The following is a 23,854-nucleotide window of genomic DNA, read 5'->3' as shown; positions in this document are numbered from 1 at the left end:
TTCTTAAATTATCTGTTAAGGGACTTCCTTGGTGGTTCAGTGGCTAAGACTCCATGCTCCCAATGCAGGGGCCCTGGGTTTGATCCCTAGTCAGGGAATTAGATCCCACATGCCACAACTAAGACCCAGCACAGTCAAATAAATATTAAAAAAAATTATCTGTTAAGTATTTAATCTTTTTGGGCTTCCCTGGTGGTTCAGCTGGTAAAGAATCCACCTGCAATGCAGGAAACCTGGGTTCAATCCCTGGGTTGGGAAGATACCCTGGAGAAGAGAACAGCTACCCACTCCAATATTCTGACCTGGAGAATTCCATGGACTGTAGAGTCCTTGGGATCGCAAAGAGTCAGACACAACTGAGCAACTGTCACTTTCATTTATTCTTTTTAATGCTATTTTGAATGGAAATGTTTTATTAGTTTTATTTTCAGATTATTCATTGCAAGGTAATAGAAATACAGTTGATTTTGCTATCTTGATCTTGTATGCCATGACTTTTTGGAACTCATTTATTGGTTCTGATCATTTTTAGTAGATTCCTTGTGATTTTCATTATACAAGGTCATGTTGTCCATGAACAGAGATAGTTTTACTTCTTCCCAACCTGGATACCTGTTCAAAAAGACACACGTACCCCAGTTTTCATTGCAGCACTATTTACAATAGTCAGGACATGAAAGCAACCTAAATGTCCACAGACAGATGAATGGATAAAGAAGACATGGTTCATATATACTATGGAATATTATTCAGCCATAAAAAGGGACAAAATTGGGTCACTAGGAGTGATGTGCATGAACCTAGAGTCTGTCATGCAGAGTGTCTGTCTCTTCCTGAGCCATCCTTTTACTTTCAACCTATTTGTGTCTTTGCATCTAAAGTGTGTCTCTTCCACACATCAGATGGTAAGATCCATTATTCATTCTGTCAATCTCTGTGTAATAAGGAGCATGAATTATTTTTGATGTTTGGCCTCTGATAGCTTTCCAGCTACACCAATCTTTCTCATTTTCTGCCTGATATCTGGGCAATTTGGTGAGAAAACCTGGATGTTCCCTTCCTTCACACTGGTGGAAAGTTCAAGCCATACAAGGACCCATGTGAAGAAATTCCCACCCCCTAACCACCATACCCCAAGCCAGTCATCACTCCCTGCTATCTCAAGCCATTTTTGGACCTGCTTGAAGTTTATCATGCTCTTCCCAGAACTCCTCATTATATGAAAAATCATCTTATGTTCACTCTTGTTACATATGTAGCATCATTGACCTTGATTTCTGATCAAATGTGGAGTAGGGGGATCCATCCTATCTCTGTCGGATTATCATCACATTTTGCCTTTGGATTAAAATATTTAGTTCATGTACACTTAAGGTAATTACTAATAAGGCAGGATTTAAGTTTGCCATTTTGCTATTTGCTTTTTATATGTCATAAGTTTTTTTGTTGTTGTTGTTGTCCCTTTCTTATTCTTTCTTTTGTATTAGTTTCTAAAATATCATTTTAGTTCCCTTGTTTCTTTTTATTTATATAAATTATTTTCTTATTGGAAAGAATTACACTTGGGGAATTATACCAGGGAATTACAATTAACATCTTAACTTACAACATTCTAGTTAGGATTAATACCAACTTATTTTCAATAATATACACAAACTCTGCTCTGGTGTAGATTTGTTTCTTTCTCATCCTTCATGCTATATTGCCATACAAATTACATTTTCATACATTACAAACCCACCAATGCAATTTTATATATATATTGCTTTATGCAGTTGTCTTTTGTATAAAATATGAGAAGAAAAGGGTACAAACAAAAATTAAAATACACTGTCTATAAATATACCTCTATCATTACTTTTCCTCATTCTCTTTATGTCTGAGTGTGTTCAAGTTACTGTCTAGCGTCAAATATGAAGGACTCCCTTTAATATTTCTTTTAGAGCAGGTCTGCTAGTGATGAGTTCTTTTAGTTTTTGTTTATCTGGGAATGCCTTAATAGCCCCTTCATTTTAAAAAAAAATGGACTTTTTAGAGCAGTCTTAGATTCAGAGCAAAATCCCTCTGCTTCACTGGCTGCTGCTTCTCATCTGAGTTTCTAGCTTCTGGGCTTGACCTCTAAAGTGGGCATCCCTCCACAGTCCTCGTCTGCATCTTCTCCACAGAGGACCTCATCTGGCACTGTGACTTGCAGTGGAATCTACATGTCTATGATGACGAAAGTCATGTCAACAGTCCTGACCCTCCACACGTATTCAACTGCCATCTTGACCTCTCTTTATGATCGTCAAATGCAGCAGTTCCCGTCCATTTTGGGAGCAGGGACTGATTTCAAGGAAGACAATTTTTCCTTGGACTGGGATGGAGATGGTTTGGGGATTATTTACACAAGGTACAGTTACTGTGCACTTTATTTCTGCTATTATCGCATTGTGATATATAATGAGACAATTATACAACTCACTACAATGCTGGATCGGTGAGCCTTAAACTTGTTTTTCTGCAGCTAGCTGGTCCCATCTGGGGGCAATGGGAGAAAGTGACACCCAGAGTGTGTTGCCGATGTCCAGTCTACTCTGTAATTTCATTTTGATTGCTGTCACTGCAGAAAACCCTGCTTCACAAAGATAGGATGTTGGAAATGAAAGCAGGCTTTTCAGCGCTTTTTTGGCAATCTCATGATATTACACCTTGACTTTAATCCAGAAAGTATGGAGATTTGAAGTTGTCCCAAGCACACTTTTAAGGCCACTGTCATTTGTGATCTCAAGCAGTTGATCCTTTTCTAGCACAGACAAAGTCAACTCACCTGGCTTATTCACAAATGGTTCACGGATCAGTTCCTTCCCAGTTTGTGAGTCTTTTGTGGTTGGAAAGTAATGCTCCAAGTCTTTTGAAAGCTGAGATAGGTGATCATGCACAAGCTGGGAGAAAGAAGCTGCTGGCTCAGTCTCTTTCAAAATCTCAGCTAATGTTTGAAACATGTCAAAAATCCCAATGTTCACTCATCAGCCGCATAATTCCAGTTTGGCTTTGAACGCAGCCACTTTATCTGCTGACTTGGAAGCAGTGTCATTTTCCCCTGTGACAGACCGAGTTTGTTGAGCAGGTTGCATATGTCACTCAGTAAGCAAGTTTTGCAACGAATTCTGTGTCACTAAAATGTGCTGCCTGATAGTGATTGTTTTCCTAGAAGAAATCTCTGGAGTGGCCCTTGTAACAAAAGCACTCTGGTCAGTGATCTTCCTTTAGAAAGCCACCTCATTTCTGTGTATAAGAGAAGGCATGTGAGCTCTGTGTCCATCTCCTCACAGAGCTGCGTAAACAGACATGAGTTAAGGTCGCATGCTTTAATGGGGTTGATAATTTTAATCACAACCTGTCAAACATTGTTAAGTTCAGGTGACATTTTTCAGCTAACTGGCATTTCTCTATGGATGACACAGTGTGTAGGTTTACAATCAGAAGCAACCTCTTTTCCCGAGTAGTGAAACCAGAAAGTTGTCTAGTTATGGCAGCTGCTCCGTCCATGCATATACTGACACAGAATGACCAATTCAGTTTTCCTGATATGTAGTCATTCAAAGACTTGAGCTCTGGTGTTGGCTGGCAACAAAAGTGCACGTGACATACCCTCGTGCACATCCTCCTGAAAATATAGCGCACAAAAACAAGCATTGTTGCCTTGTCATCATCGGTAGACTCATCAACCTGGATTCCATATCATGGTGACTCTCTAATCCTAACAGTTGCACCTCAATATCCCCTGCTATTTCAGGGGATATCATCCATTCATCCGTTCACCTAGTTAAGGTGCTGGCCAAAAGAGGAACAAGCGCCACCTTTTGAGCTGCAGTCTCTCCTTAAGGCTCACAACAATGTCCTTAGTCACGGGCAGGATCAGCTCTTCACCAATATTAAAGGGTTTCTAGCTCTAGCAACACGATTAGGCGCTAAGAATGATGCTGTCAGTGTAGATACGTTTGATAAAGTGGTGCCCTTCAATAATTGCATCTGTTCTTCGTGTTCACATTTTTTTTTTCTTCTGAAAAACTCCAAGAGCTTGTCTTTTAATGCAGGGTGCTTGGTATCCATGAGGTGAAGAAGTTTAGAAGATTTCATGGTTTTGTTGGATAGCTGGTTGCCAAATATTTTACCAAACAGGCTTGGAGAATGTGAATCACCTGTTGAAATGAATGTGTAGTTTAAGTAGGATTCCTGGTTTTTTCTTTGAAGTGCAGCCTACTTTTTGTGAAATGAAGTGAAAGTCGCTCAGTCATGTCCGACTCTTTGCAACCCCATGGACTATAGCCCACCAGGCTCCTTTGTCCTTGGGGATTCTCCAGCAAGAATACTGGAGTGGGTAGCTGTTTCTTCCTCCAGGGGCTATTTCCAACCCAGGGATCGAACCCAGGTCTCCTGCATTGCAGACAGATTCTTTACCAGTTGAGCCACCAGGCAGCCTCAGAGTCTTCTGCTGTCTCGTCATTGGGTCTTCACCCATTTCCAAAGAAACTCCCCAGTGATGTTTATTTTTTGCTCATTTTGGCTAGGGTTAGCTTGTGGGCTTGCCGAAACTGTGACTGAGAAAAGTGTGCAGAGTGAGAAAGAGGCATGGGTGGAAGTGGTAAATAAAATAATGGGTGGGCCACGCATGGACTAAAGTAAGCGTTGGATTCTGACTTAAAGCCTGCCACCAGATGCAGCTTGTTACTTTCCACTCACTGATAGGGTTTAGGTATGAGTCTGCAAGCGATTGATTTATTACGGCCTCTGTTCAGTTAACCTCTCTGCTAATGCTAATCTGATTTGCAGCCTCTCCCAAGCACTAGCTTCACTGCCTCAGTTCCTCCTCGGATCATCAGGCATTAGGTTTTCATAAGGAGTGCACAACCTAGATCCCTCGCATGCTCAGTTCACAGCAGGGTTTGCACTCCTACGAGAATCTAATGCCATCTCTTATCTAACAGGAGACAGAATTCAGGTGGCAATGCAAAGCAAGGGTGAGTGGCTGTAAATACAAGTACCCTCTCTCTTTTCTAGACTACCGTAATTATTCCACTAACTATCCTTTCTGATTCTCTCCTTCATCCCCTACAATCGGCTCTCCACATAGCAACCAGACGCTCTTTAAAACATAGATCAGGCCAAGTTACTCCCTTGCTTAAACCCTATACTGGCTTCCTGTAGTAATAAAAACAATAAGCAAAGGAAGCCACATGTCTTACCTTGACCTGTCACACATCACGGGCCCCTTTCTGGCCCCTGTTCACTTCTGGACCTCACATCATCCCCTCCTGCTTCCTCTACTCCAGCCACACCGGCCTTGTTCTCTCTGCTCCTAGAACATAGCTGCTCATCCCCACTTTATAGTCTCCGTACTCACACTGGGACTTCAGAGTTAGCAGCATCCTCTTCTTTCACAGCACCTGTGGCTGGCTCGTATCACTAATATCTTAGTCCAAGCCTTGCCTCCTCACAGCAAGCTTTTCTGCATCTCTAAATCATTTTCACCCCCTCACCACCCTTCTCTTGACTTCTAGCACACTCTGTGGCATCACTTCAAGGTATCAGCTTTGTTACAGATATAACTCAGAGATTTCCCTGTTCTTAATTTGTGATTTTACTGTCCATCTCTCCTCTCCAGTCTTCCATTCTCAAGTCTAATGCAAGTGCCACAGAGCAAGAGTTTGTCTGTCTTGCTCATTACACCTGTCATAATGCCTTCCACCTACGAGGCTTAGGTAAACAGGGGGCAAATGAATTAATGAATTTCACTTTGAAGCTTATTTTAAGTAGAAGCAAGGCTGTGATGTGCAGGATGTGGGCTGTCCCCAACAGTATATTTTCAATGTGGGAAGAAGCTTCTGCCCTTTCCGGAGCAGCTGCACTTTGTGGCTTTCTCTCTGCTTCTTTTCCTGGCGTGTCCTTAGCACTAGGGAGTTCTGAAGAGAAGAGGAGGCTCAGTTCTTATTCAAAAGAAAAGCTATCTTACTTTTCTTAGGAAGACAGGGAACATATGAATTGGAGAACAACCTAAGGCAAAATAAAGTCTACTGGGCTGGAATGGAATCAAGTGCCAAAATGTTTGAATTAGACCTGTAGTCCCCAAACACTGCCAGCTTCACCAGAGTCCCCTGGGGGAGCTTGTGAACAATGCAGTTTTAGGTGTCCAGCTCAAGAACTAGGATTTGAGAAGTCTGAGGCAGGGCCCAGGAATCGGAATTCTTATAAACATTTCCCATGGAGTTCTGATGATTAGCCAGGAGCAGGAAGCTCTGAACTGTCTGGGACAGAGATTCGCAGCTGAGCTGGCCCATCATTGTCCTGAGGCAGCCGAGGGAAGGAGCAAGGTCAGCCCTGGATGAGAGCTGGATGGAGGAGGGGAAAGCAGTGCTTGAAAGTGGGGAGCAGCAGGGCCAGCACTGGGAGCAGGGGGCTGGCAGTCAGTGGTCTCCCCCTCTACCTGCCAGTGGCCCGGTACCGCGTGACTGTGTGCACTGGGGAACTCGAAGGTGCAGGAACGGATGCCAACGTCTATCTCTGCCTTTACGGTGACGTGGGGGACACAGGGGAGCGGCTGCTCTACAACTGCAGGAATAACACCGACCTGTTTGAGAAGGGCAATGTAAGTTGCAGTGGTGCCATGTCCCCACCGGCCCCACCCTCTCTTCCTTGGTCTTCCCTGCTCCGGGTAGAGCTGCCCACTGGTACAGGCCTTGGCCATCAGAGTGGCTGGCTCTGGGGGAGGGAACAGGGAACTACATGCCTGACACCCACCAGGCTCCTAGGACTGGGAGCTGGAGAGCTACCCTAAAGGATCACAATCCTCTTCCCACCCCTGAGTTTTGAGAAGAGGGCAGAGCAGGAGGACTTCAGGGTGGGCATGCAGGGAAGGAAGCTGGGCACCTTACGGTGACCTGGAGATCCCAGGCTTGCAGGAAGCTGGGGCATCTGAGGGCCCACTTGAGAACACTGCCTTCTCCACTAGGCATGACCGCTGGAGGCACCTTGTTCATTTCCTTCTTGAGAGAAAAACCAAGAAAGATACTAAACGTGGAAGTGGGAGAACTAGGTTCTCCTGTCAGCCACATGACCATATGCTGGGCATTTCTTTTGGTTTCCCCAGCCATCAGCTGGGTTGACTGGGGAGGCTGTGTGAAACAGCAGGGAAAGAGTCAGGCAGACTGGAGCCAGCCACTCCATTCCCTGAGCCTCTAAAGTGGGTAAAGGGTGCCTACCTGTGGCTAGCTGTTGTGAGGATGTCAGATGCACTGCCCTGGCAGATCTGGCCCACAGCACAGTGTGTGTGTGTGCTAAGTTGCTTCAGTCGTGTCTGACTCTGCGACCCTACAGACTATAGCCTGCCAGGCTCCTCTGTCCATAGGATTCTCTAGGAAAGAATGGAGTGGGTTGCCATGCCCTCCTCTATAAAGAGCTGTGTGGCTGCAAAACTATGAGGCCAAGGTTGGTCATCAGATGAACACTTGATAAGCCTTGGTCCTCTCCTTCCTCTGCCATCCCTTCCTTGGTGAGGGCAGGACAAGCCCCAGAATGTGAGTGGAGGTCTCCTTCCATCCTTTCTCATTCTTTTCTTGCTACATCTTCTGACTCCTGCCATGAATCCCACCCTCGAGTTCCTGTCCCCAGGGTATGCTTCTATGTAGACTTAGCGACTTTGTAGCACCTGCTGCGTTGGTGAGAAAAAACTGAAATTAATAAGACCACTGGTTCCCCCCAATCATTCCCTTTCTCAAAAGGGCCCAGTGTCTTTCTGCAGCAAAGAGCTGGAGGAGATTAGCCAAGGAATGAATTCACAATGAATGGTTAGTCACTGATGACAGCTTGATGTGTTAATCCTCCTAGGGGATTTGCCTTTTAAAAGGAGATCACAGGGAATGGCCATTGGTTAGCCAAGAAATGCAGATCTCAGTTGTTGAGAACTTGACATCAAATGATGTTCCAGTGGGAGAAATTGGGGTGGAGTGCAACTGTTCTTCATGTGTAGCTCCTGGCCCACCTATGGAGAAGGAAATGGCACCCCACTCCAGTACCCTTGCCTGGAAAATCCCATGGATGGAGGAGCCTGGTAGGCTGCAGTCCATGGGGTCTCTAAGAGCCGGATACGACTGAGTGACTTCACTTTCACTTTTCACTTTCATGCATTGGAGAAGGAAATGGCAACCCACTCCAGTGTTCTTGCCTGGAGAATCCCAGGGACGGGGGAGCCTGTTGGGCTGCCGTCTATGGGGTCGCACAGAGTCGGACACGACTGAAGTGACTTAGCAGCCTGGCCCATCTGGGAAAGACCAATAGCCCAACCCATCAGCTATGGCTTGTAGGATTTCTGGGCCTGGCTCTTCCCTTGGTGTTTGGGTCCCAGGGGAGCCACCACCCATCTGGCCCTGCTATCTCCCCTGTAGGCCGATGAGTTCACCATCGAGTCTGTCACCATGCGGAAGGTGAGGCGGGTGAGGATCAGACACGACGGCAAAGGCAGTGGCAGCGGCTGGTTCCTGGAGCGGGTGCTGGTGAGAGAGGAGGGGCAGCCTGAGAGCGACAACGTGGAGTTCCCGTGTCTCAGGTACACCAGGCCCGCCAGCTTTGATCTTCCCCAGCTCAGGTTACAGGCCTTGGATTCTTCTGTCTTGCTGAGGTGTGTGGTTATGGCATTTGGTCTCAGAACTTCTCTGCCAGGATCAGGGAGTGGTGAACATCTTAGTTATGGTAGATGTGTGTGTTTATGTGTGAGTGTGTATGTGTGTACATGTGTGTGCACACTTCCACACTTTTGTGAGCCCAGGGGAAGAATAATAAAAGCTCCAGAAGACCGGCTTATCTATTTCACAACGTCTGACACTGAAACTGGGCTGAAGTGTCTGAAGCTGAAAGAAAGCGGCTATATTTGGAAATATGTATTAATATCCTGCAAGTATTTAGGTGGAAACTGAAATGACAGGTCATAGTTTCCTTTGCTGCTGGGGGGGGACAAGTGGTGGAGGAGATGGAGAAGTGGTGGAGGGCAAGAAGGGAGAGATGGGGCTTTGTGATGGCTGAGGATGGCTGAGGATGGTGGTCCATCCTCCTGGCTCGTCCTATGAGCGCTCAGCCAGTGCTGCCCACAGCAGTGTCCAGGTGTGTGGGAGATGCCACAGTGACCTCAGCAGGACAGTCAGAGGTTGATTGAGGGGATCCAACCAGCACTGCTCACTCCCCCAAGTCTCTCCCTTCCTGTCATCAAAGCCAAGAGTTTGTATCTTCATGTCTTAGATTCACAGCATGAAAGCTCATGGGAAGCATGACAACTTCGTGGTCAGGTAATTTTTTCTTAATTGAGGTATAGTTGATTTTTAAAATACTGTGTTGATTTCAGGTGGAGGGCAGTGATTCAGTTATATTCTTTCAGATTATTTTCCATTGTAGGTTATCAAATTTAGTTCCTGGTGTTATACAGTAGATTCTTGTTGCTTATCTATTTTACATGTCATAGTTGATGCTAGCTAACAGCTAACTGATAGCAAGGTCCTAGAGATCATGGGCCTGGGGAGGCAGGGCTCGAGAGAGGGATGGGAGAGACCACAAGGTCACCCGCATTGACCCGGGGGAGAGGAGGCAGCGTATTGGTAGAGTGGACCATGGTTTAGGGAAGCCTGAGCGCCAGGTCAGGAGTGCTGGGGAGGCGGCAGTGCCCTGGCTTCCTCTGATACGTTCCGTGGCCAGGAGTTGCCTCCCTCTTGGGTTTATAATAGGAGTGACTGCAAAGATAAGCACCAAGACACAGACAAATGGGGTGACGCCCTAGACAAGAAGCAAGTATCTTGGTTTCCCTGTTGCCCTGGAGAACATTGAGAGTGTCTCTTCTGTTGTCATCAGCCCAATATCACAGACCATCTTGAGTATGGGGCCTGGATAACTCCTACTTGCACAACCGTCTGATTTCTCAGGCTGGGTCCCTGCGCTCAGTGGAAACAGTGCTTTTCAGGCAAATTGGTCCCATGTCTTTCTGCTGGCGTCTACTGTGGCCCACTCCAACGTACTGACGCGTCAGAGCCAGCAAGCCCCCTCCCTTCAGGGTGCAGACCCAGCTTCTTCTTGTTGGCAAATCTCATTCATCCTTGAGAAGTCAGATCAGAGCCTCTTCACATGAGCCTTTCTCATTTCTCTAAACTTCTGTTGCACTTGATTTGGTCCAACATCCATCGTTATCTTGGTCTCCATCTAGTTCCTTGGCCAGTCTGTCCTGCCTTCTTCTTTTCTTTTAAATTAATTTTTATTGGAGCATAGTTGCTTTACAATATTGTGTTCGTTTCTACTGTACAGCAAAGTGAAATATATATGTATATATATATCCCCCTTTTTTTGTATTTCCTTCTCATTAAGGTCACTATAGAGCACTGAGTTGAGTTCCCTGAGCTAGACAGTAGGTTCTCACTAGTTATCTATTTAATACATAGTATTAATAGTGTGAGCTTCCCTGTTAGCTTAGTTGGTAAAGAATCCACCTGCAATGCAGGAGACCCTGGTTCGATTCCTGGGTTGGGAAGATCCACTGGAGAAGGTATGGGCTACCCTCTCCAGTATTCTGGCCTGGAGAAGTCCATGGACTGTATAGTACATGGGATCACAAAGAGTCGGACACGACTTAGTGACTGAACAACAAGTGGGTAATACCAACTTATAGATAGATGACTATAAAAATAAGCTAGTTAAGTGATGCCTAAGAAAGAGTTATTTATCTGATAAAATTAGTCTTTATTCTATTAACTAGGCCACAGGTTCTCTAGGGCTGGGCTGTCTCTTATTCACCACAGTGTATCTTCTCTGCATTCTCCCCACCCCAGAGCCCTTAGCACAGGACAAGGCACATGATGAACTTTTACAATTGTTTTGTTTTTTATGATAATGACACAGGTGTTCATGGCTTTTAGGACAGACTCTTTAGGAACTGATGTTCCACATCAAGCGACCCTGTCCCTTCTCCAGCCCCATCTGCCAACCCTGCAACATTTGCTTGCTCCATTCCATTCCATTCCACACTTGCCTTCCATCTGCTCCTGGAGGCTCTGCTCTGTCCCAGCACATCGTTCGCTCCGAATGCACCTCCCTCCTCTTCTGCTTAATTCCTCATCACCCTCCCAGTTTTATCCAGTTATCACCTCTGCAGGGCAGCCCTCCCTCCCATTCTGGGTTGAGATCCTTTCTTCTGAGCTCTGGTAGAACCATTTTCCTTTGCTGAGTTTAGAGCTCTGGCCTCCCGGTGACTCTGCATGAATTGTGTGATGGTTGGTTGTCGGGCTGCCCCACTCAGAGAGCTAATGGCCCTTGTTTGCCTGCAGGTGGCTGGACAAGGATAAGGATGATGGACAGTTGGTCCGAGAGTTGCTGCCCAGCGACAGCAACGCGACACTGAAGAGTAAGTGGTCCAGAGGACAGGTGGTGGGTGTGGCCTGGGTGGGACTTCCCTGGCTACCTAGAAACTAGCCCTTGGAGAAAGCACACACCCTTCACTTCGCTCCATGAAGGCAGCACAGCAGAGGGTAGGGAGGAAGAGGCTCTGAGAGAGATCGGGAACCCTCTGCCTGTCTGAGCTTTGCACAGCCTCTTTATAGCCCTGGATGTGGTGTCCTGGACGCCTGTGGGCTTCTGTCGATGAGAGTAACAAGGGCAGTAACACTGGCTAATGCTGCCCAGCCCCGGGGTGCGTACCTGTCATTCTGGAGAGGATAAACATGTTTGGAAGGGGCTGTACAAGGAGGACCTTGTTTTTCGATGCTGAGAATTATCCTAGAGGTCTTGTAGTTTTCCTTACTGGTGTTATTTCTTCAAGAACCTTGATTTGTTCATGAGTGTTAGACAAAATTTAAAAGAAATATATCCAGAATCCTCAATAATACCAAACCTGGTTTCTTTTCCAAGGCTTCATAAAACTGTTAATTGCTCAGTTGTGTCTGACTCTTTAGGACCCCCATGGGCTATAGCCCACCATGCCACTCTGTTCATAGAATTCCCCAGGCAAGAGTACTGAAATGGGTTGCCATTTCCTTCCCTAAGGGATCTTTCCGACCTAGGGATCGAAACTGAGTCTCCCTCATTGCAGGCAGATTCTTTACTGTCTGAGCCACCAGGGAAGCCCTTAATACCTCATATTTATCACTTATTATCTGCAATTTGCTATCTGACCTCAGGAAGATACTTAGCTCCACCAGATCTGCATCCTTACCTGACAAATGGGCATAATGACATCAACTCCGCCGACCTTCCCAAGTTATTTCTGGGCTCACATGAATAATAAGACCACATATTTATCACTTTTTATCTCATGTGAGTCCAGCAAGAACCCTGGAAGTAGGCAGAGCTAATGTTGTTATGCCAGTTTGTCAGGGGGAACCCAGATCTGGTGGAGCTAAATATCTTCCTGTGGTCAAATAGCAAATTGCAAAGCTGGAATTCTGCATTCTGAGAACACTGAATTACAGAATTTAAGAGCTGGAACAGTTCTTAAGAGATGAAAAAAATGCCTAGATTGGACACAAGTCTCATGCTTGTGCCAAGGGAACTCCTAGGATAGCCAGGTCTGCAGGCAGCAGTGGAGCGGGGCCCAGCGCTCAGGCATCTCTGTCTTCCTGCCTGTCCTTCCCACTCCAGCAAGCCCCACTGTTCAACAGGAACAGGGTCCTTCAGGCTCCCTCTTCCCCAAGTCAGAGTTTTTGAAAGGATTTAGATGAAAATGGTATAAGGAAGTGGTCTTTTTCACAGGTCTTGCTATATCTTTACAGCAAAGACAGAAGCCACCTCCTCAGGGCCCTCAGGTGTGCCCGGGGGAGCTGACCTGGACTAGACCCACAGGTCTGGCCTCCTCCAGGGCCTGACTGGTCTGTGGGGTTGTCACCTGAGAGGTGTGCTTAGCTGTCTCTCTCCGAGTCTTTCTTGCCAGCGCCGGAAGGCCCTGAGACGGCTGTGAACCGCAGGCCTTGAAACTAGCATCACCTGCCTTTCCAGCGCTTCCCTTTTCATTCCCAAGACCCACGCCCTGGAACAAGGCTATTGGACTTGGGCTCATGGCTCAGACTATCCTAGGCCTTGCCTTTTATCCTCCCTTGTGGACAGGTGACACAGACCTTTCTGGGTCATAAGATAGAATAACATCAGCATGGCATTTCGGGTGAGAATAAGACCTTTGGGATTTACACATAGCTGACCCTTTTTAAAAAAATATCTCCAACTATTTTACTTTAATATATAAACCTTAATACACAATAGTTCAGAGAAAGCAATTGTGATTATTTCAATATCATGCCAGAAATGTTATTTGATAAGACTCAGCTTCCATTTCTCAATTTTTAAAAAATGCATACAAGCTTACTTCCTTAAATGATTGTGTGGAAACACCACTCTAAAATTTAAGGACTAGTATTATGCTTAAGGATGACTGCCTAGTGTTTAGTGCTAGGCTGGCTCCTTCTGAACTCTAGCCATCTTGAGCCAAAAACAACATCTTCTGAGGCTCAAAGTCCTCACCTGTAAAACCATGGTCAGAACACCCAGCACGAACACCATGTAGGTAACGTGCTACGTTTTCTGCCGGGAGGTAGAGGCTTCCTTTGCCTTGGTTTCTTCACCCATCAGATGAGAAAGTGCATGCATATTTGCTTTAAATCCTCGTCTCTTACATTTTAGTATTCTTTGCATGCCTTCCTGTTCTCAGCGCATTCACACCCTATGGGGCAGACGAAGCAGGAATCAGAATTCTGATTTTGAGATGAAGGGACTCCAAAAGATGGTAGGAGCACCACCACCCCACCCCAGTCTCAGGGCTATGTGAGGAGAGCCAGAGCCTGGGCCCCCGACCCCCAGCTGAGTGTCCAGCCCCGGCCATCGACCTCCTGCCCCGAGGTCCCTGTGGCTCACCCGCGCTAACCCCTCCCCTCCCGCTTCCTGCCCTGGACTGTTCAGACTTCCGCTATCACATCAGCTTGAAGACGGGGGACGTCCCTGGGGCCAGCACAGACTCTAGAGTCTACATCAAGCTCTACGGGGACAAATCTGACACCATTAAGCAAGTTCTTCTCGTCTCTGACAACAACCTGAAAGACTATTTTGAACGTAGCCGAGTGGATGAGTTCACCCTGGAGACCCTCAACATTGGAACTGTAAGTCTCTTTCCCAAGACCCTGTGAGGGTGTCTTACCGATTTCCCTGTGTGTATCTGCACATGGACACACACACACACACACACTTGTGTACACACACTCACACTCACACACACACACACATGCACACACACAGACACACTCATGTACACACACACACATGCACACACATATACACACACATACTCACATACATGCACACACACATACACATACACACACACTTGCATACACACACATACACACATACACACACTCTCACAACACACAAGTGAACCCATTTGAAGGGGAAAAGTGCCCACTTGGTTAGTGCAGTACATTGTTTTCTGGTATGACCCAGAGGATCAGGAGGCACGTGAACAGTGGTCAAGCTTCCAGACTCTCTCTGGGGCTGGAACTCATGTTCTTAGTCCAGTGTTTCCTTTACCTCCATAGCCAGGACCAGAGAGACCTGGGTAGACCCTGGTGTGCAGGGAAGGAGGAAGGAGGGAGAGCTGGAAAGAGCGGCTGGAATTGCTTCCCAGTTCCAAACTGGCGTGTGTGTCACAGTGACACCCAGAAAGCCTATTGCAGGTTGAACTCCCAGGCCACACCTGAGGGATTCTGCCTTAGATAAGAGATGGGTCCCCACCATCACCTCCCCGGCTGACTGTGCTGTGAGGGGTCTAAGCATTCACCTGGAGAAGTATGGGTCTGACTGCCTGCACTCAAGTGCTGGAAACTTTTCTAGAAGTGTCTGAGCAGGGCTTCGTGTTACCACTTGTCCCTCTCGGGGTGGCTTGTGGAAACTGAGAGGGTTACAAGCCCCCCTTTGCTGACCCCTCCCCTCTTGGTGAGCCTCACCTGAGTTCAGGTGCTCTGGGGAATGATTTCATGTCAGTCATTTACATCTTGAAGCTCCTTAGCTTAAATCAAGATTTTCCTTGATCAAGCTGTATTTACATTTTAAGCTGAATTAATAATTGTAGACTGAAATGCTGTTTCCTTTTTTTTTTTTATTTTATTTTATTTTTAAACTTTACATAACTGTATTAGTTTTGCCAAATATCAAAATGAATCCGCCACAGGTATACATGTGTTCCCCATCCTGAACCCTCCTCCCTCCTCCCTCCCCATTCCATCCCTCTGGGTCCTCCCAGTGCACCAGCCCCAAGCATCCAGTATCGTGCATCGAACCTGGACTGGCAACTCATTTGTTTCCTTAACTAAGGATTTCTGGCAGCAGCCAGCAGATAAATGAGACATCCGAGTGGTAGGGAAGGGCGTTTGGGCCCTTCTCGTGTTTCTGAAACCTGCTCAACAAGCAGTGTGGCCAAAAGTCTGGGAGTGTGGGCTTGGGCTCCTGACTGCCTGGTCTGAGGCCGAGTGTTTCCACTTACTGCCGTGTGCAAGTTACTTCACCTCTGTTTGCTTTGATTTTCTCACTGCTATCGCAAGGGATTCCAGTGGGATTGTCATTAGCATTAACTATGTCAGTAACACCCACATGCATAGTATGTACTCCGTAAGCTCTAGCCTTGGTGACTGAACAATTGCCCACGTCAGGTGCTGGCCACTATGGGGCTGACAGATGATCCCTGCCTTCATGGCATTTTCTGTCACAACAGGCAGAAAACACCTGTTCCTGTCTTTCCTCTGTCACAGTGCCAGCACCACAGAAAGACAACGAAGCTCTCCCACGCTCCTCGGCCCACACCCTAAAGGCTCTCAGACTGTGTCTGTAGATGTAGCTGGATTCCAGGCGACCAGGCTCCAGGCACTCAGCTGTGATAGAGTTTCCAATAGCAGCTGCAAATAGGTGCTCAGGATGCAGAAGAGTGAGAGCAAGGCTTACAGGGACTATTTTCTGAATCTGGCCTTTGGGCACCAGACTCACAATGAGCACCACCCCTCCAAACCACCACAGAAAGGATCCAGGGGGCTGGAAGGGACCTCAAAGACCATCTGAGAGTTCCATCTGTTGTTAGAATGGCCTGAATTTCAAAAAAAAAAAACATAAATATCATTCAAACCCTGAAGAGCGAGGTACATTTAAGGATGGTAACATGCACATTTATGTGCTCATCTATGACATCTGTGGGCAAAGATTAACATAAAATATAAAATAGCAAAGCAACTGAACTATAGTGTTACTGAGAAAAATACACCTTGGTTCTAAGAGTGAGAGGAGGCACCAGGCACAGAACGACAGAGCCCCAAAAGATGGTCTGCTTATTGTCACCTGTAGGATGGGTGTGCTGGAGAAGACATGCAAAAACATGTACAACCATGTATGGTGTAAGACAAAACAAAGCCAAATCACCAACATGGCATCGGAAGCCGATGGTGAATATTTTGAACGTTTGCTTTCCTGTGCAGCCACCACACTCTTAGGACGTCCACTGCCTGGCATTCAGTACATACTGGAGCTTTCAAACCTCTGGTCACACCCACTTGCTTCTCACCGTGTCCCTGGGAGGTGGGCTGAACTAAAGACAAAGGGACAGAGGCTCCAGGCTGGAGAGGTGGGGCCTTGGTCTCCTGGCTGGTTGAAGGCAGGCCGGCCTGGGACCCAGCCCTTCCTGCTGAGCCCACATCTCCTGAGGAGCTGGAGTCTGGGCTGAGGGGAGCTGCTTGCCCTGGTGTTTTGGGAGGGCGTAGGGATGGAGGGATGGAGGCTTCTATACCAGCTCCTTGCTCACGTGTATCGCGTGTTTCCTTCCAGATCAACCGGCTGGTGATCGGGCACGACAGCACGGGCATGCATGCCAGTTGGTTCCTGGGCAGTGTCCAGATTCGCGTGCCCCGCCAAGGCAAGCGGTACACCTTCCCTGCCAACCGCTGGCTGGACAAGGACCAGGCTGACGGGCGCCTGGAGGTGGAGCTCTACCCCAGCGAGGTGGTGGACATCCAGAAATGTATGGAGGCAGCTGTGACGGGACTGTAGCACTGTTCCCCATGGGGTGGGGCAGCGGGGAAGGAAGAGGGATTGTGGGTGAGCTGGGTCTTGTCTCAAAGTGGGAAGCTTCCAGTTGCCCCTGGTAGGGTTCTGGGATGGAAAAGGGGCTCCTTCTACAGATGGGGAACCTTAGAACTCGGTGGATAAACCATTGTTTTCTGGGATAAAGGCAGCAGATGACTTTATTGAGAAATATACCTTCTTGGCCTTGTGTACAAGAGAAGTTTGAGAAAGAGTTTCCCCCCAGGAATACTAGTGAAGAGATAAGCTGTTCATTCATTCATTTATTCAATATGTGTACATCGACTGTTTCTCTATGCCCACACTGCCCTAGGCTTTGTAGAGACAATCATGAGCAAAACAGACCCTAACCCTAATCCTCAGGGATTTCATGCTCTGTGATGGGAGAAAAATAAATACTTGGCATAATGCCAAGTAAGAGCTAGGAAGAAAAGAAAGCAAGATAAGGGGTTAGCAACAGCATGGGGAAGAGGGAACTATATGGACAGGGTGGTGACCTCTCTGAGTGGAGGTGAAATTCAAGGTGATCTGGCCACCTATTGCACATGATGTGAGAGCCATTGATTAAGTAGGGGTTAAAGAAACAAGAGGTTATCTAGAGGATCATCGGTCCAAACCTGTTATAGACAATGTCCCTTCCCTCACCTCTGCGTTTTTGTGTCTAGCCTGAAAGCAGCGGTCCAAGACTCACTGCCACAGGAAGCTGCTTTGAGAAGGAACCCACTATGAACTCGCTGCTTCCTCTTCCAGAAAGCCTTGTGTCTTATTGTGTCCATCCTCTCTCCCCATGTAAACTGTAAATTCTCTGAGCACTGTGTCACATACACAGGCTTTGTAATGGTACCTGCTAGTGTGCAGAATCAAATCCTTCCCTCTTTTTATGAGTTAAACTTGATATCCATCAGAGTAATACAAGTACTGGGCTTCCCTGTTGGCTCAGATGGTAAAGAATCTGCCTGTAATGCAGAAAACCCAGGTTCGATCTCTGGGTTGGGAAGATCCCCTGGAGAAGGGAATGGCAACCCACTCCAGTATTCTTGCCTAGAGAATCCCCATGGACAGAGGAGCCTGGTGGGCTACAGTCCATGGGGTTGCAAAGAGTCAGACACAACTGAGCAGCTAAGCACAGCACAATACAGGTACTACAAGATGAAGAGTAAAAAAGCAGCAGCAGTTCCCGTACCTACCTCTTTCCCCAACCCATCCCCCTTCTTCAGAGGTAACACATTTTTAATAACTTTAGCTTTTTGTTCAGAAATCTATCTCCATATTTTCAGTAATGTACTTGTCAGTTGCTTGATTTTTTTTCAGTCATTTAGCTGTTCAGTTGCTCAGTCCTGTCCGATTCTTTGTGACCCCATGGACTGCAGTATGCCAGGCCTCCCTGTTCTTCACCATCTCCTGGAGGTTGTTCAAAGTCAGGTACATTGAGTTGGTGATACCATCCAACCATCTCATCCTCTGTCGTCCCCTTCTCCTCCTGCCTTCAGTCTTTCCCAGCATCAGGGTCTTTTCTAATGAGTCAGCTCTTCACACCAGGGGGCCAAAGAATTAGAGCTTCAACTTCAGCATCAGTCCTTCCAATGAATATTCAGGACTGATTTCCTTTAAGATTGACTGGTCTGATCTTGCAGTCCAAGGGACTCTCAAGAGTCTTCTCCAACACCACAGTTCAAAAGCATCAATTCTTTGGCACTTAGCTTTCTTTATAGTCCAACTCTCACATCTATACATGACTACTAGAAAAACCATAGCTTTGACTAGATGGACCTTTGTTGGCAAAGTTATGTCTCTGTTTTTTAATATGCTGTCTAGGTTGGTCATAGCTTTTCTTCCAAGGAGCAAGCGTCTTTTAATTTCATGTCTGCAGTCACCATCTGCAGTGATTTTGGAGCCCAGTCTATCATTGTTTCCATTGTTTCCCATCTATTTGCCATGAAGTGATGGGACCAGATGCCATGATCTTCGTTTTTTGAATGTTGAGATTTAAGCCAGTTTGTTCACTGTCCTCTTTCACTTTCATCAAGAGGCTCTCTAGTTCCTCTTCACTTTCTGCTATGCGGGTGATGTCTGCATATCTGAGGTTATTGACATTTCTCCTGGCAATCTTGATTTGGTTTGTGTTTCATCCACCCCAGTTTTTCCCATGATATACTCTGCATATAAGTTAAATAAGGTGACAATGTACAGCCTTGACGTACTCCTTTCCCAATTTTGAACCAGTTCATTGTTCTATGTATGGTTCTAACTGTTGCTTCTTGACCTGCAAACGGTTTCTCAGGAAGCAGGTAAGGAGTTCTGGTATTCCCATCCCTTAAAGAATTTTCCACAGTTTGTTGTGATCCACATAGTCAAAAACTTTGGTGTAGTCAATGAAGCAGAAGTAGATTTTTTTTTTGAATTCTCTGGCTTTTTTTGATGATCCAGCAGATGTTGGCAATTTGATCTCTTGTTCCTCTGCCTTTTCTAAATCCAGCTTGAACATCTGGAAGTTCTCAGTTCATGTACTATTGAAGCCTTGCTTGAAGAATTTTGAGCATTACTTGGCTAGCATGTGAAATGAGTGCAATTGTAGTTTGAACATTCTTTGGCATTGCCCTTCTTTGGCATTGGAATGAAAACTGACTTTTTTCAGTCCTGTGGCCACTGCTGAGTTTTCCAAATTTGCTAGTCATAGACATTAATTATTTTCAGTCATAGACACTATTAACTTCCTACTATAGAATAGGAGGATTTAGCTTTTTTAACATATGCACATGTACATTTATACACACACACATATATCCCCTCCCTCCAACCTTCAATAATCAATATCTGATTTTTATATTATTACAACCATGTAAATATTATTCACTGCTGAGATACATACTCATAACAATTATGCCTCATTTTTTATACAACTTGTTTTTTTCTAGAATTAATAATAATCTCATTTATGCATTAGTAGAGTTTTCAATGTACCCATATATATTTCTATATACCCATCTGTATACTCACCTATCTGTATTAGTCTGCTAGGGCTACTATAACAAATTACCACAGTCCATTCTAAAGGAGATCAGTCCTGGGTGTTCTTTGGAAGGAATGATGCTAAAGCTGAAACTCCAGTACTTTGGCCACCTCAAGTGAAGAGTTGACTCATTGGAAAAGACTCTGATGCTGGGAGGGATTGGGGGCAGGAGCAGAAGGGGCCGACAGAGGATGAGATAGCTGGATGGCATCACCGACTCGATGGATGTGAGACTGAGTGAACTCCGGGAATTGGTGATGGACAGGGAGGCCTAGCCTGCTGCAGTTCATGGGGTCACAAAGAGTCGGACACCACTGAGTGACTGAACTGAACTGAAGTGGCCTAAGCAACAAAACTTTGTTTTCTCCCAGTTCTGGAGGCTGGAAATCTAAACTGAAGAGTCAGCAAGTTGGGTTTCTTCTGTGATCTATCTCCTGGGCTTGCAGAAGGCCACCGTCTCACTGTCCCTCACAAAGTCTTCCTGTGAGCATGGGCATGTCTGTATCACAGTCTCTCCTTAAAAGGACAGCAGTCATATTGGATTAACTTAATCCCCTCTATGAAGGCCCTGTCTCCAAATGCTGTCACATTCTGAGATACTAGCGGTTAAGGTTTCAACATATGAATTTTGGGAGGACACAGCTATTCCATAACACCATCTTATCTCCATCTCTCCAACAGAACTAAAGTTCTTTTCATATGTTCAAATCCAACAGGAACTCTACTTCCTTCTCTCCAACTCCCATTACAAGGGAAACTCTTGTCTTGTTCTCTGGGATGCAATGAAGCTTTCCTTTTGAGACTTCCTTTCTATCATCTTTTGGACATTCCAGTCTTTCTCTTCTAGGTTAGATCTCTTGTTTTCTGAATTTCACATAGTCCTCTTTTTTGGTTCATTGTCCACTGCAATGGAGAATTTGAATGTGTGCAAATGTCTCTAGTCTACTCTCACCATTGAGCCATAATTTGGCTTGTTAGAGAATTCTGATCTAGAACTCATTTTCTATTAGAGTTTATAAGGGATTTTCCTAGCACCTTCTGGCTCCCAGGGTTACAGCTGGGAAGTCTGATGCCATTCTGCTACCCAAACCTTTGGGGTTTTTTCTCTCTAAAACCTGCAGGATCCTATGTTTGTCCCTGGCATTCTGAAATTTCATGATGTCTTCAGTGTCTTTTGTGATTTTGGTGTCATCCAATCTTCTGGGAACTCAAGAGGTCCTTGAATTTAGAAGTGTTCCTTTAGCTCTGGGACCTTTTTTTGTATTTATTTCTTCGACAATTTCCAACTCTCTGTCTGGTGTTTTCTTTAGAACTGAAATTTGTTAAGCTTCCTCTGATTTTCTTATCTTTCTATCATTTTGTTCTTGGGAATTTTCCTTTTTGTTCTTCAGTGCTGTCCTTGACTTTACCTTTTCTTTGGAATATTTTGTTTCAGCTACCACATGTTCATTTCCAACAGCTGGATCTTGTTCTCTGCATGCTAATTTTTATCTCTCCTAATTTTGTTTAATCCTGGTTACTACTGAAACCAGAGAGAGGAAACAGAGACTGGGGTTCTCCCCATTAAGAATGCTGGACTTTTACTGGGTCTCCTTCCTGCCCATCAACTTGCCCAACCTCACCCCCAGCTAAAGCCATATTTCTAGTTCAACTTCTTCTGGCTCTCAGCCAGTCCCCTCATTTCAGCCGCCAATTTCTCACATTGCTGGGGTAATGGGAGATCCCTTATCTTGTTAAAAATAAGTCTTAACTTGAAAAAATTATGATTTCACCCTACAGCACTGCTGAGAGGACAAGTCTTGTAATATAGCCACTTAGAAAAAAAAATATGGTCCCATAGTTCTTGGAGACATTTTGCTCTCCTATAAGAAGCGCCCTCTAATGGTGAATACTTATAACACATTTCCACCCTCTAACAACTCGACAGTATTTCTTCAGTTCAGTTCAGTCGCTCAGTCGTGTCCGACTCTTTGCAACCCCATGAATTGCAGCACGCCAAGGCCTCCCTGTCCATCACCAACTCCCGGAGTTCACTCAGACTCACGTCCATCGAGTCTTCAACATAGAGACAAATTCTTTCTGTGGTATCATCTGAAAGCTGCCTATATTTAAATGAAGATTATCATTTCAACCATCCTCCTTTACTGAAAATAAGGGAAAAAGACAAACACATAGCCTTTTGCTTCTTTCTGCCCCACAGTGTCTACCCAGGGGTAGGCACACAGCAGAGAGTGCCAGCTGGTGTACTGACCTCATTCCTGGTTCCAGAGGACACATGCAGCACAGAGGACAGCTGAGCCTTGGAGTCTGATTGCTTAGGTTTGCCATTTCCACAACCGCCTTAAGTCCTCGAAGCCTCAGTTTGTCAATCTGCAAAATGGCAATAATACTGCTTATGATACTGATGGGAGGATTGGATGAGATGATGCCTAAGAAGCAGCAGACACATGGCCTGGGTTTGGGAAATGTTTGCTTTGTAACTATTGTTACTGTTGTTGCTATTACTAAATGTCCTGCTTCTTCTCCGTGTGCCCACCCAGTGATCCACTACGAGGTTGAGGTTTGGACTGGGGATGTAGGTGGAGCAAGCACCACTGCCCGAGTATTCATGCAGATTTATGGTGAGGAAGGCAAGACAGAAGTGCTCTTACTCTCCAGCCGCTCGAAGGTGTTTGAACGGGCGTCCAAGGACACATTTCAGGTGTGTGGGGGTAAAGCCATGGTGGCGGAGGGGTGCCAAGTGAGGGCTCAGCATACGTCTGAAAACAGAGGGATTGGCTCTCAGCCCTGGCTTCTTGTTAGAACCATCTGAGGAGCTTTAAGAAACTAGTGCCACCTAGTCTACACCTGGATCAATTCAATGAAAACCTCTATGGTTGGATATGTTTTCTGTGTGTGTTTGTGTGTGCTCAAGTTGTGTCCGACTCTTTGTGGCCCCATGGACTGTAGCCCACCAGGCTCTTCTATCCAGGAAACTTTCCAGGCAAGAAAACTGGGGTATGTTTCTAAAATCTCTACCAGTGATACTAACATGCTGCCAATTCTGAGAACGGCTGGAGGGTTGATTCTAATTTAGCAAAATATGATGCTAGGGCCTTGGTCACAGCATTCATTTCCAGCCTTGGCCTCTGATTCGACAGCTCACTCAGTCTAAGAGTAGGGCCATGGCTCCCAACCAGGTTACTGGGAAGCTTGGAGTCTCACGACTCTGTTCTGAGTGCCCCAGGCCACCTCATGTCCCTTTGAGTAGCGGAGAAAAAAAGATGAGAACGTAAGCATGTTGTTGGCAGGAGAGAAGGACCCAGGGTGGTGCCTTTTAAAGGGCATGTGAATGTCTCATATGGGACACAAGTGCATGTGTGCATATGTGTACATCTGCAGATCTGTTCTGCAGTAATATCTTCATGCTGGCTGCTCTGCGTGTGTGCCATAAGTAGCCTGGCCCTCAGCAAAGAGTCCTAACCCAGTGCCCAGCAGAGAGGGTCCTGGCTGAGCTGGGCCAGAGTCACGGGTGTCTGGAATGTCAGTGGTGGAGGAGCCCTCCTGGAATCCTACCCTCTCCTGACACTGCTGAGAGAGCAGGGGCCTGATCAGCTTCTTTATCAGCTCAAACCTAGGTTTACCATAACTACCTGGCCTGCTTCACAGCCCCTGGAAGGATTAAAATGGTCAATGTCAGGGAAAGTACTTAGGAAACTGTGACCAGTCACGGAGGTGTTAGGAGCAGAGCGTCTT

At 46.1% G+C, this 23,854-nt stretch overlaps 1 protein-coding gene across 2 annotated transcripts in view; it reads left to right on the top strand.

The window, feature by feature from the left end:
* Positions 1-23,854, top strand: part of LOXHD1 (lipoxygenase homology PLAT domains 1) — a 195,498-nt gene that overhangs the window by 79,941 nt on the left and 91,703 nt on the right. For both annotated transcript variants that reach the window (XM_055559028.1, XM_055559027.1), the window contains exons 13-18: positions 6,474-6,628; positions 8,424-8,584; positions 11,337-11,413; positions 13,954-14,150; positions 16,855-17,047; positions 22,660-22,820. In XM_055559028.1, the coding sequence (XP_055415003.1) occupies positions 6,474-6,628; positions 8,424-8,584; positions 11,337-11,413; positions 13,954-14,150; positions 16,855-17,047; positions 22,660-22,820 (944 nt within the window). The remainder of the gene's footprint in view (positions 1-6,473; positions 6,629-8,423; positions 8,585-11,336; positions 11,414-13,953; positions 14,151-16,854; positions 17,048-22,659; positions 22,821-23,854) is intronic.

This window comes from Bubalus kerabau, chromosome 21 (genome assembly GCF_029407905.1).
Source record: "Bubalus kerabau isolate K-KA32 ecotype Philippines breed swamp buffalo chromosome 21, PCC_UOA_SB_1v2, whole genome shotgun sequence".
In the NCBI taxonomy this organism is placed as follows: domain Eukaryota; kingdom Metazoa; phylum Chordata; class Mammalia; order Artiodactyla; family Bovidae; genus Bubalus; species Bubalus kerabau.
This window is presented reverse-complemented; position numbering and strand designations above follow the sequence as displayed.